The 12,386-nt window shown below is 41.9% G+C and overlaps 1 protein-coding gene across 1 annotated transcript in view; it reads right to left on the bottom strand.

Moving 5' to 3' along the window:
• TMEM135 (transmembrane protein 135) overlaps positions 1-12,386 on the bottom strand; it is a 156,146-nt gene that overhangs the window by 11,870 nt on the left and 131,890 nt on the right. The window contains exons 7-9 of the mRNA XM_021408803.1: positions 6,508-6,549; positions 4,696-4,842; positions 2,460-2,529 (exon numbers count right to left, since the gene is read on the bottom strand). Of these exons, the coding sequence (XP_021264478.1) occupies positions 2,460-2,529; positions 4,696-4,842; positions 6,508-6,549 (259 nt within the window). The remainder of the gene's footprint in view (positions 1-2,459; positions 2,530-4,695; positions 4,843-6,507; positions 6,550-12,386) is intronic.

Genomic DNA, 12,386 nt, shown 5'->3' on the forward strand with positions numbered 1-12,386 from the left:
GCAACCAGCCCATGGCAGGGGGTTGGAACTGGATGGGTTTTGAGGTTCCTTCCAACTCAAGCCATTCTATGATTCTGTGATCAAATACCTTGTGTGAGCCACCTGTTGTCATCAACAGCACTGACAGAAAAAAAGAGGCAACAGGACTACTGCCACAGGCTAAGGTTTCCTCACTGTGATAAACGGGAATCACAAAAGAAAAATATTGCTCAGCTGTTTCCAGTAGCCTGCCACACTCTTTTCAAGCATTTACAAAACCTCAGCCTTCTCCTTGTCTGTTGTTACCAGCCTGCCAGTGCTGCTCACTATAGAGGGGTACACCATCCTAGACTTGCTTTTTCCAGTTGATGTACCCATAGAAGCCTTTCTCATCCTCCTTTGTGCTCCTTGCCAAGTCCAGTTCCAGTTCGGCCTTCCTGACTCCTTCCTCACACAGCCTAGCAGCATCCCTATACTCCTTCTGGGTTACACATCCCTGCTTCCACTGCTTGTGCATTTTCTTCTTGCTCTTCAGTTTGACCAGCAGGCCTCAGTTCAGCCATGCCGGTCTCTTGCCTTAAAATGACCTCTCTTTTTACTTACGAAATCACAAACAAAACCAATTTTCCAGTAGATTAAGATAGTTTTTCACAGAGATGAGGGTATCAATTCTGTAAGTAGTGCTCTAATAGAAATCTCTATGTTTGTTCTGATTGTGCTTCTAAAATAAAATAAGGTTATGAGGGTACTTACAGATGTATCCTCAGATACTGCTAACATGCAGCACAGAATGCATAAGGATTTTGTCTGAGATTACTAAACTGCTTAAGAATGTGGTAACGTTAATTAAAAAAACTCAGAAAGTAAAGTCTGATCTAGCAGCAGTTAAGAGCTAATTACTATAAATGTGAATATGTAATGAAAACCAGCGCTTTATGAAAAAAGTGAAGCATGCTGAAGTTAGCAAACCATCCTTTAAAGCAGATGCACAGTAGGAGATGTTACATCAGCAGACATCTGGAAATGCAACCAGACCAACCCAGAACATCAATTCTGCTTGATCATACTCCTTGTTTTGAATATAAATCTCACTGTAGTGTTGGACATTCATGCAGTGGGCCAGACACTGATGTCTCTGGGGAAAATAGAGTACCCAGAGGATGCTGACCAATTCAAGCTCTCAGGAGATGGGGGACACAGGTGGCCAGGAGACCTTGAATAGTAAACTCACTGGACAAGGCACTGAACAAGCACAAAGCAAGAGGAAAGTCTGTGTCCCAAAGATGTTACACCCTAAAGAAAAGGCACAGCCCACGAATGAGATCACATGTGGACTGAGACAGTGGTGAGAGGATGAGAACAAAAATCTAATTTGAAGCAGCAAAGTCTCACAATCCTATCCAACTGCCAAACCTGCAACAATTCAGAGATATCCCTGTCATACAAACAGGAACCTTAGAAGAAAGACCTTAGAAAGGTGGGCACTACTTAGACATTTGTGTATGTGATGCTGACTGACCATGCTGGCCGCATGTGGGTGCCACCAACAGGAAATGTATTATAAATTTCTGTCTTACACAGTAAATTTTTAAGCAAAAAATGTATGGAAGTGATCTACTCCAGTCTCATATGCTTTATTTCTGCCTTTTGATCACTGTTGTTCCACAGTCCCCGAGAAAGATCATTTTATACTGAAGCTTTGGTAAATTTACTACTACCTTGTGTGCCAGTAGAAAAGATAAAATGCCACAACATTCAACACAGGCAAATTCTAACAAATTTGGTAAAAATAAGCAGAACGTATCGGAAGCATCTGAAAACACTCGCATCAATTTCTGTGTCTGCATAAATAAAAATGAGTAGATTTATTAAGAGATCAAAATCTTCTGGAGTCTTACCAGCCCCTAAAAAAAGGCACAGCAGGTGGTACCACCTGTGCCAAGCCAATACCAGCCAACACAGCCTCCCCTACACAGCACTCCTCTAAAGGAGGACGAATTCTGCCACTGGGCATGGCCAGCTCTTCCTGTGCACAGCAACTGGGAGCAATCTCTCATTACTCTGAGCCTTTAAAATAAATGAATGGGGGAGTGAGCCCAGAGCCAGCCTCGTGTGCCAGACATCACAGCTGTATGCATGGTGGTGCCGAAGCAGCACATTCCAGGTGCTTTATTTAGGGTGGAGTCACAAGTGGGCTCAGCCATGAAGTGCATCACATAGTTCAGTTCCTTGCTCTCCAGTCCATTTTTCCCACACAGTTTACGTTATTCATTCACTTCAGCTAATCTGTGAGATGAGAAAACTTTAACCTCTGCCCCATCCAAAATTGAGAAAACGTGTTTTCAGGCTAGTCGCACTTTCAATAGAGAAAGAACAAGTAACAGGCTCCTTTCTCATTTCCGAAGTATACGCTTTTTCCAACCAAAGAATTTTACCCCATCTTTGCCAGAGTTTGTCAATCTAACTTCTTCTGCACTTACTTTAATACAATATGAGATGCAATTATCTTCATAGTGTTTACAGCATCTATGCCTTGGGCCATGTTTGCACCTGCAAAAAGCACAATGAAACACATATTAACCTGTAGCTGTTTTCAGTCTAATCAACGGGAGACTTCATAAATTTTTCTTGCCTAAAAATACATAAAGTGCTATTTTCCCACCACTGAAGGGCACTGTGAGCTTTTATGATGCCATAAAAGGTCAATAAAAAGAAACAATACTTTAGTTGTACAGCAGAAGTGTCTGCACATTTATTCTGATCCAACCTCTTTTCTTGCCACGCTACACCTATAATAAAAAAATTAAGCAACACATTTTCTGCTGTGGGCAACAGAGTGCAGCTATGGGACAGAACTCTGAGGGTATCGCCCTTTCTGGTCCGCCTGCATATTCGACCAATTATCTGAGGCCTTGCATGGAGTCACAGAATTGTTTGAGCTGGAAGGGATCTTTAAAGGCCATCTAGTCCAGCTCCCCTGCAATGAACAGGAACAGCTACAGCTCCATCAGGTGCTCAGAGCCCATCCAGCCTGACCTTGAGTGTCTCCAGGGATGGGGCTTCCATCACCTCTGGGCAACTTGTTCCAGTGCCTCCCATTTCACCTTGTCCTATCTTTCATAGCATTGTAAGGTTCATTGGAAAGCAATGCAGGCAATGCACAGTTATCCCATGAGACATCTTCCAATTACAAGCATTTCACTTCTGGGCTAATTCTCCTACTGTGTAGGTTTGTTTTGTGGCTCTGACTTCGAACTGCAAATTTGACCTTCAGCATATAAGAAAGACTGGCTTGGGATGGTGGGATTCCCAGACTGTGCAGTTGTTAGCCCTGCATAATGTAGAATTATAAAGAAGTAATGTCATACCATGTTTGAGCATTATACTTTGCTATTGCCAAGTATTTAAGTTTTAATGCAAAATAAATTACACAATTTATATACTGTGCCAAATATCTTGGAAGTTTTGAATCACGTACTATAAAGTCTAATGGCCATAAATCATCTGTGAGGTCAGTTTATGTAGCAAAAATTGTAATGAGAATGTGATCAGGTTACGGGCATTTAGACTCAATTATATTGAAAAGAACCATATGGAAGAGAAAGCTGTGAGAGCATTAGGGCTGAAAACTGGAAGTTTTGTGAACATCTGAGTAGGGAGATTCAAAACCTTAAAGAAAAAATACTCTTCTTCACACACGGTCCCTTGATCCTAGTATTTACTGAACAGTGGAAGAGCTATGAACTAACAAGCTGAATAAGGAGTATTTAAGACAAAACAGATATAAACAACTCAGCTACGGGAATCTGCACACAGTTCACTGCTTCTTCTCTTCGTAGGTCTTTTTTCTTTTTACCTAATACAATCTTGTCTGAAAAGCCACTGCTGATTTCCCTCATATTTTTCAATTCAAAGGCATAAAAAAATCATAGGAAGACACCCTGTAATACTGGCCAGTTCATGTCTGCTCATTAGCTGAGCAAATAAGATAAGCCAGTACACACTGCCCTTTGCAGACTTCTTTCTTTCCTGCACATCACTAGGTAGTTATCCATGTCCTTATAAAAGCTTGAAAAGCCATCCCATATCACTCCTTTGAGCTTATACTAAAGGTCAGTAAATTGTATTCCATAGACAGGGAGGGAGCTTGTCTTGGCTAACTTTACTTGTCCATGTCTGATTTCATGTAAGACAGTTTTAGATTCACTTTTGCTTTGGAATTTCCTGACATAGAAGTGCTACAAATTCTGTTCTTAGAGGCAATTCTACTTTATGCAATACAGGGATGTGGGTCCCAAAGAAGATGATGTGATGGTAACTTAAGGAGACCTAAATAAGGAGAGCTGCTGTGCAGTTTTCCCTCTTTAATATCACTACCAGCACTTCTGAAACCATGCCACGAGCCAGTGCTGCAGAAAAAGCAAACAGCACTCTACCACACGGAACTGGTTGAACTTACACTGCCTTGTTGGACAATCACACACTGCAAGTTATTTTGAATCCCTGCTATGACAAACATGTCTTAAATTTTGTTTTTCTTAGGGTTCATAATTCATTACTGTTAATTATCCAGTAAAAAAAAGAATTGCAAAACACTTAAATGCAAAGCAAAAGCATCATTAAACATTGTCAAATGCAGTGTAACAAAACATTAGAAAGAGCTAAGTAGGAATGATTCATTTTGTTTTGTTACTCTTTTACTTTCTTTTGACTCACACTTTGTCCATCAGCTTTTTCGTCAGAGCCAACAAGTTCATTCGCTGTGATATTTTTTCACAAGGCTTTATTTTTCTCTCTGTTTTTGAAAATGCTGCTTCAGGTGAAAATGAATGAGTGGGGATTTCTTCTTTCCCTACAATGAATCTGAAAAAAAAAAACAAACAGAAAACGAGTTGCATAAATAACTCAAAGATATATAAAGGCCCTGAAGTCTCTAATAAAAGAAGCCACTAAAAGTCTTTAAGATAAACTTGAAATTACTCACAGTTCTGAAAAAACAGGTGCCACACTTGTATCTCTTTGGAAAAGATTAATCCACTAACACAAATTTCAGATAACAGCCAAAACTGATGTCAGGAATTTTTTAAAACCAGGCACAAAAACACTACTGGGGAAGTCCACCTCTCAAAAAAAAAGAAAAACATCAAATAAGAAAATAAAAATGCATGTGAAATGTCTCAGTTCTCTCCAGCAAGTGGAGTTACAAAAAGGTTGGTAACTACTGAGATATTTTTATAAAGCAAGTGGAGTTACAAAAAGGTTGGTAACTACTGAGATATTTTTATAAAATACCCATTTTGTAAAATCTTCAAAATGTTTTGCTCTCACCATGAGCATCAACTTTGTTTTGCTCAGCTTCATCTTCAGTCCTCCTTCTTTGTCCAGAAGTTGACAATGTCAACAAAACTGGTTCATCCCAGGTGTAGAATTACTGGATATGAAGGACAAGGGAGGCCACAATGGCAAAATGCACTGTTTCCTACCACTTGGCTCTGTAACCCAAGTTAGTAAACCCTGGTAGTTTTGTTGAGGGTGGTGAAGGTATAAATCTTTGAAATTTGGTTTGTGACAGAACCTCCCAGAAAACTGATAATTTCAGAAAGCACTGAAGGTCGTCACACTAGTTTTTCATGTCCAGATTTCTGGACTACAGAATTCATTACCAAAGAATCATAGAATCATTAAGGTTGGAAAAGACCACTAAGATCATCCAGTCAAACCATCAGCCCATCCCCACCATCCCACTAAACTATGCTCCTCTGTGCCACATCTACATGTTTCCTGAACACCTCCAGGGTCGGTGACTTATTTTACTACTTAACTATGGTTGCAAATTCTATAAAATATTTTCCACTACCAACAGCAGCTCTGCTTTCCTTGACTTCAGCTTCAGTTCTTCTCTTCACCTGTGAGCTGGTACTGACCATGCTCTGGGCTGTCTCAGTGGTAGCCACGGTGCAGAGTATACAAGGCAGCGATAAGAAAAATGTCTCTTCCTACGTCTGACATAAGGCACGAAGGCTGAAGAACTCTGTATAACTTCACAAATGGGGAAGTACAACCAAAGAGTTCTGTGGTAAAGTAAATTCTAGGAAAGTCAGTATTACCAATGCAGACACAAAGTTTAGTGGCACAGGATATGCTACAAGTCCATGCTTTATTTGGTTGCTGGTCACAGAACTACACAGAAAATAAATTCCAGGTCAAAACATAGCAGCCCTTTGCTTCCAGGAGAATAATGTGAATCATGAATCCCAAGTTTAGAAAGAAAAAATAGCTTTCAAAAACATACACAAGCATGTGTCTGCATTTCCTTTCTATAATAATCCAAAACATGGAAAGATTCCTCTCTTCCCAGCATACCATGCTTTCAAATACGCTGTATATCCCCCCCCAAATCATAAAATTTTATAACAGCATGCTTTTTCTTAGGAGAACTCATTTCATACAAAGCAGCTTCTTCTGTGCACAATTCCTCAACATCTTCTCTTTAAGCTACGTACTCAAAGAACTATTCTCCTTACTTACTTCAGTGCAGAGTACGTAAATCCCTTCAAGCCATCTTTGCACCTGAAACATAAAAACAACGATCTCTGTTATAAAGGACCGCTTGCAGCAAAGTGTTGTAGGTCGAGTACGATGTAGAAGAGCTGTGGATGAGCACCAGTTTCTCATTAACAGAAAACAGCAAGTCTGTAACAACTCTGTGGCTACCCCCAGTCTCACAGCTGTCACCACAGCCTTGGAATGTCATAGAAACAAAGGGTAAAGCATATAAATGTCAGTGCTTCTCTGTTTTATCAACAGCAAGAGTGGTGAAGTCTTTCAAGGACAGTGACAGAACCACTGGGGTAGCAACGGGCAATTGCATGTGACAAAGAAGAAAAGTCGAGATGAGTTTTACAAAACATAAGTAACTTACCGACATCATCACTTCAAGAACACACTACTCTAATAGAAGACCATTCAGACATTGCAAGATCTTCATAAACAAGAATGAATGAACACAACCCTCCTATTTCTGCCCACAAAGACCACCGTGTCCCTGGGAAGCCCATGCCTGCCCCCAGGAGCACACGATATGGGCTCCCAGGCTGCAGCACACATGGCCAGTGCCTGCTGCTGAGGGCTGGGTGTGAGAGCAGCAGGAAGGACATAATGAGGTGGTGCCTAGATTCCAGCTTAACATTATGGATGGTCCTGGCCATGCAATAGGCTCTATCTCCCAGGTTGTACTATGCAGGCAGACATCAGTCCAGTTATTCCTGGTGTGCCCCTCACTTGCCTTTCCTCTTCTTCTGAAACTCTGAGCAGAAGGCAGATGCCATGGAAAGCTTTGAGACACTTCTGCATGACACCAGAAAGCTCATCCTGTACAGTTTCTCTTTTAAAATTCCTGTACCTAAAAAAACATTGATGATGTATATAGGATCTACAGGGGTTCAAAGTAACCTTACACAAAATTGTCCACTGTATATTTACTTGATATAGCAAAGGCAAAAAAGAAACATTTTACGATTCTTCACCTATGGAACTTGGAAGTGGGAAATTCTCACAGCACTCTAACATAAAGCTGGATCGACATGCCTGGGGACCGACAGACTGAAACAAAGGAATCACATCATCATAGAATCGCTGAGTTGGAAGGGAGCCCAAAAGCACGGGGTTTGGGAATACTCATTCTGCCCACAGAACCACTGTGCAATATCATGCGTTTGCTTTAAAACCTACAGATGGCTGTAAGTTAAGGTCCTGTTGAGTTACTGTGGGTGTTGGACATACTACATCTGCCAGCTCAAGAACAAGGCCTTCGTTTCTATTTTCAAGTAAATTAGAACCATACACAACCCAAAATGTAAACATGCTTAAGTGTTTCTAGAGTAATACTGAAAGAGAAAAGTAATCACATTAAAAGCACAGGGATGCTTTTGCCTTAATCACTAGAGTGCAATCGCATTCCAGCTGCTGACGCTGAGCCTCCATTCCTGGATCGGCCACCAGATGTCCCTCCCAGCTGCTGCTAGCCCCAGCCCTGCCGCCTGCAAGGAAAGTGCCCAGCATACCCCTCCTTGCCTCTAGTGAAAATCACAAGACATCTGAATTATTGAAAGGGAAAGCCACATTCCAACTCCCTCTTCATTACCCCAAGAAAGATGAGAAAGGATTTCTAACTGCCGTTCTCACTACACACTGAGTAAATCCTATGCAATAAATATCTGCTGTATTGAGATTTGATTAGTTATTCCTTTTGTTATTCTTTTATTAGTATTTCTATATAGTTATTTCTCCATCGTTATCATAGATAACCACCAACTCAGGCTGCCCAGAGCCCCATCCAACCTGGCCTTGGAGCAGCTCCAGGGATGGGGAACCACAGCTTCTCTGGGCAGCCTGTGCCAGGGCCTCATTGCCCTCTGAGTAAAGAATTTCTTCCTAACTTCTAACCTGAATTTCCCCTCTTTAATTTAAAGCCATTCCTCCTTGTCCTACTGCTATACGCCTGTGTAAAAAGTCACTCCCCCTCCCGCCCATTTATAAGCTCTTTTCATGCATAGTACTATGAGGCCATTGCTCTGCAATTCCCTTACTTATTCCCAAAGTAATTTACACACAAAACTGGCAGCAACAAAAGAAAGCTCCATGCAGACTCCTAACATGCTCTTTGGGCGGGGGTAAAAAACACCCAGAGACCGCACGGAGATGTCCCAAGTCCAGAACTGGCCTCAATTGCGGCTGCAAACACTGCTAATGTACAATGGCAGGGGCACATGGTACTTCTCATGAACACCTGGCTGCTAATAACTGAACTAAGACTAATGATTTGCTTCATACAGGCCACTGCTAATTGGTAATAATAACTTTTACTCAATGCTTCATTGCTCAAGGGGTGAAAAAGTCCCTACTCTGCTGCTGACCTCTGTGAGCCATTCAAGCTGCAAATGAGCACAGTAAAAAGCAGTGCACGTACCCAGCATTTTGGTTTCCTCTGAGACAGGAAGAAATCTCAATAGCGTAACATTTAGGTTTTTTTAATTGTATTTTTCAACCTGGAAGATTTGGGAGAGCCACAGAATCATAGAGTGGTTTGGGTTGGAGGGGATCTTCAAGCCCATCCAGTTCCAGCCCTCTGCCATGGGCTGGCTGCCCCCCACCAGCTCAGGCTGCCCAGGGCCCCATCCAACCTGGCCTTGAGCACCTCCAGGGATGGGGCACCACAGCTTCCCTGGGCAGCCTGTGCCAGGGCCTCACTGCCCTCTGAGTAAAGAATTTCCTCCTAACATCTAACCTAAACCTCCCCTCTTTTTGTTTTAATTTTGCCATCTCAAGCTGCAGGAAGGAAGCACCGCTTTTTGCCCTGTAAGCACTCTTTTAAAGGCGCGCAATCTGCTTAAAGCCACCCAGCATTTTCCCATCAGAGGGGAATTTGCCCCTGGTCCAAAGCCAGCAGAGCCCATGGCTGCCAGCTGTCGCCGTCCGGCACTGCACACCCCATAACAGAGCAGGATCGCTCACTGCTCACAGCTCACAGCCCAGCTTTGGCTGGAGCCAGAGCAGCAGAGGAACTGAGGAGATGCAACAATAAATCTGGGTTCTCCACATTCCCCCGCTGGGACGATTTTAAGACAAAAGCAAACAGGGTCGATTTCAATCATGTTTAATTATAACATAAATTTAACTTATGGCCACACACAGGTTTCTTTTTTCATAAAGAAAACAGTGAAGGTGGAAGAGAGCCAAGGCGTGATAGTCGCTGTGTTTCCAGTGAGACGTGGACTAACCGTAATTATTTATGTTTGGGTATGTAAGGAGGTGCTGAACATGGGATCACACCACTCTCCCTCTGTCATGTGGGAAGGAGAAGTTCCCACACTGAGCTGCGAGGCTGAGTGCCAGCAATTATATTTTGGGTTGGTTTTTTTTTTATCAGGGCGCCTCGTCCTAAGCCCTCTAATGATTTTCTGTGTGACCAATTGATGTGCTCAGCACAAGAAGCCTTCTGAGGAAACAAGTCCCTGTTCACCCACAGATCTCATAAGGAGAAAGTAGCTCACAGCAACACCACATGCCATGTTTAATGACATTCCCATATTGCTTATGTTATCCTTCAGGGTAAGAGTAAATTAGAAACTCCTATACAGAGCGCTCATTATGGCCATGTGGGAAGGAAGCCCTGCGAGCGCAGGACATGAGTTTGTACACTGCTGCAGCACATCCTGCCCACTGGGACCAGCCAGAGGACCACATTTCCACATTAAGGTGTCTCGTTGTACGGAGAAGGGAGGGTCATCACAATGAAGTGGGACTCCGTCTGAACACACCAGCTGCATCCCCTGCTATTAAACCCCTTGCGATTAGGAATTCAGCGCTATCCACCCTCCTTTGTGAGCTGCACAGAACTTTACAGGATAATCCATTCTGTTTTAATATACTTAGGTTACTACGTCTTCCTACTTTTGTTTCTCTGTCTTTACTTCTCATCTTCTCCCCAGTGTTAACGGTCAACAGCAACAATTGTCAGTTTTCTGAGTTGTCTTCTTCTTCCAATTATCTTTCCTCTTCCATCTCCTCTTTTGCTCCACTGTTTTAGAATCGTAGGATATCCTAAGTTGGAAGGGACCCCAGTGATCAACAAGTCCTCCAACTCATGGCTCCATGCAGGACTACCAAAAAATCAAATCAAATGTCTCTTCCTCCAAGTCAAATCCCTTTTTTGTATTTCGTCCTCTTCTCATTTGTCCTCTAAAAGTTACTCTCAAAAAGCTCCTTTTTCTTAAAAAAGAAAAAAAAAAAGGCAGTAACTTTTTCATATCTTCTCAGGGTGTTATAGTTTCCACTTTGCTAATCAAGTGTGTTGTGACTACTGGACTGAGGGTACAGATTAAGTGTCACTGAAAAACAGGACTGTAAAGCAAGTCAAGACTCAAGGACACACATAATCATTTTGAACTGCAGAAACAGAAGAGCTAGTTCAAGCTCAGTTGAACTACATTGTTGTAAGACTAATTTATAAATGGGGCTGTAAAATAAAATCACCTTTTGGAAATATACATTTTCCAAAAAGCTCTGGCATCCAAGAATAATTCCTAATCAGTAAGATCTTCCTCACAGATATAACTGTTTATAAAAAAGATACTTTTAAAATGAAATATTTAGCACTCCAGCTAACAGAAGAGCTCATGTAGTCAATTCTGATAGGAGGAGGAAACTAAAATCAAACATCTTTCTGAAATATATACTGCTAATATTTTTCCTAATGGAAGAAAACACATTTTCAAGTGAAAAAAAAATTCTAAAAGTTATGATTGGACATGTAACTATTTTGACTTGTCATTACCTAGTTGTAGCAAACTTTCCAAGTATCTGAACAATATTCTCCTCAGGGACCAGAGAAGAACGTGATTATTGTGCTAATAATAACATCCAAATCCACTGAGCTGTTCATTGTTTGTAACATGGCATTTCATGCAAAAAGGCAATTTGGTCCTCATTTAGATAAATCTGCGAGAAGCTAGCTAATAAAAATCTTAGTAGATTTGGTTATACATGACTCTTCTGAGATCAAAGCTACTCATGACTTTCACTGATACTCTGCTTATTTGTTTTCCTATCAGAAATAAAGTACATCAAATGTGAAACTGCAGTACCCAGCTTGGAAGCAGAGAGGCATTTAGATGTGATTTCCTCTGATCCAAGGCACTACTTGCAGTTGAGCAGCACCTAAACACTATGGAGCTTTCTTTCCAGATCTACTATTACACATGGCACTGGAGATCAGAATGAAAGAATGGTTTGAGTTGGACGGGACCTTAAAGCTCATCTAGTTCTAAAATACACATCTGCCTCATAGATGGTAAGGTTGCTTTCACATGGATTATTCAATGAAATTTTCTTGTTTTTTGCAATTATGGCCATTTCAATTCATTTGGAATCATAGAATCATTAAGGTTGGAAAGACCTCTGAGATCATTTAGTCCAACCATTCACCTATGTCTGTGACCACTATAGACCATGCTCCTCAGTGCCACATCTCCATGTCTCCTGAACATCTCCAGAGACGCTGACTCCACAACCTCCCTGGGCAGCCTGTTCCAATGCATTACCACTCTTTCAGAGCAGAAGTTTTTCCTAATATCCTACCTGATCCTATCCTGGTGCAACTTGAAGCCAATCCCACTCTTCCTATCACTAGTTGACTAGGAGAAGAGGCCAACCCCCACCTCACCACAACCTCCCTTCAGAGAGCTGTAGAGAGCGATAAAGTCTCTCCTGAGCCTCCTCTTCTCCAGACTGAACAATCCCAGTTCCCCCATCCACTTCCCATGAGACTTGTGCTCCAGACCCCTCATAGTTTCTTTGCCCTTCTCTGGACACGCTCCAGGGCCTCTCTGTCTTTCATGTAGTGAGGG

Source organism: Numida meleagris, chromosome 1 (genome assembly GCF_002078875.1).
Source record: "Numida meleagris isolate 19003 breed g44 Domestic line chromosome 1, NumMel1.0, whole genome shotgun sequence".
In the NCBI taxonomy this organism is placed as follows: Eukaryota; Metazoa; Chordata; class Aves; order Galliformes; family Numididae; genus Numida; species Numida meleagris.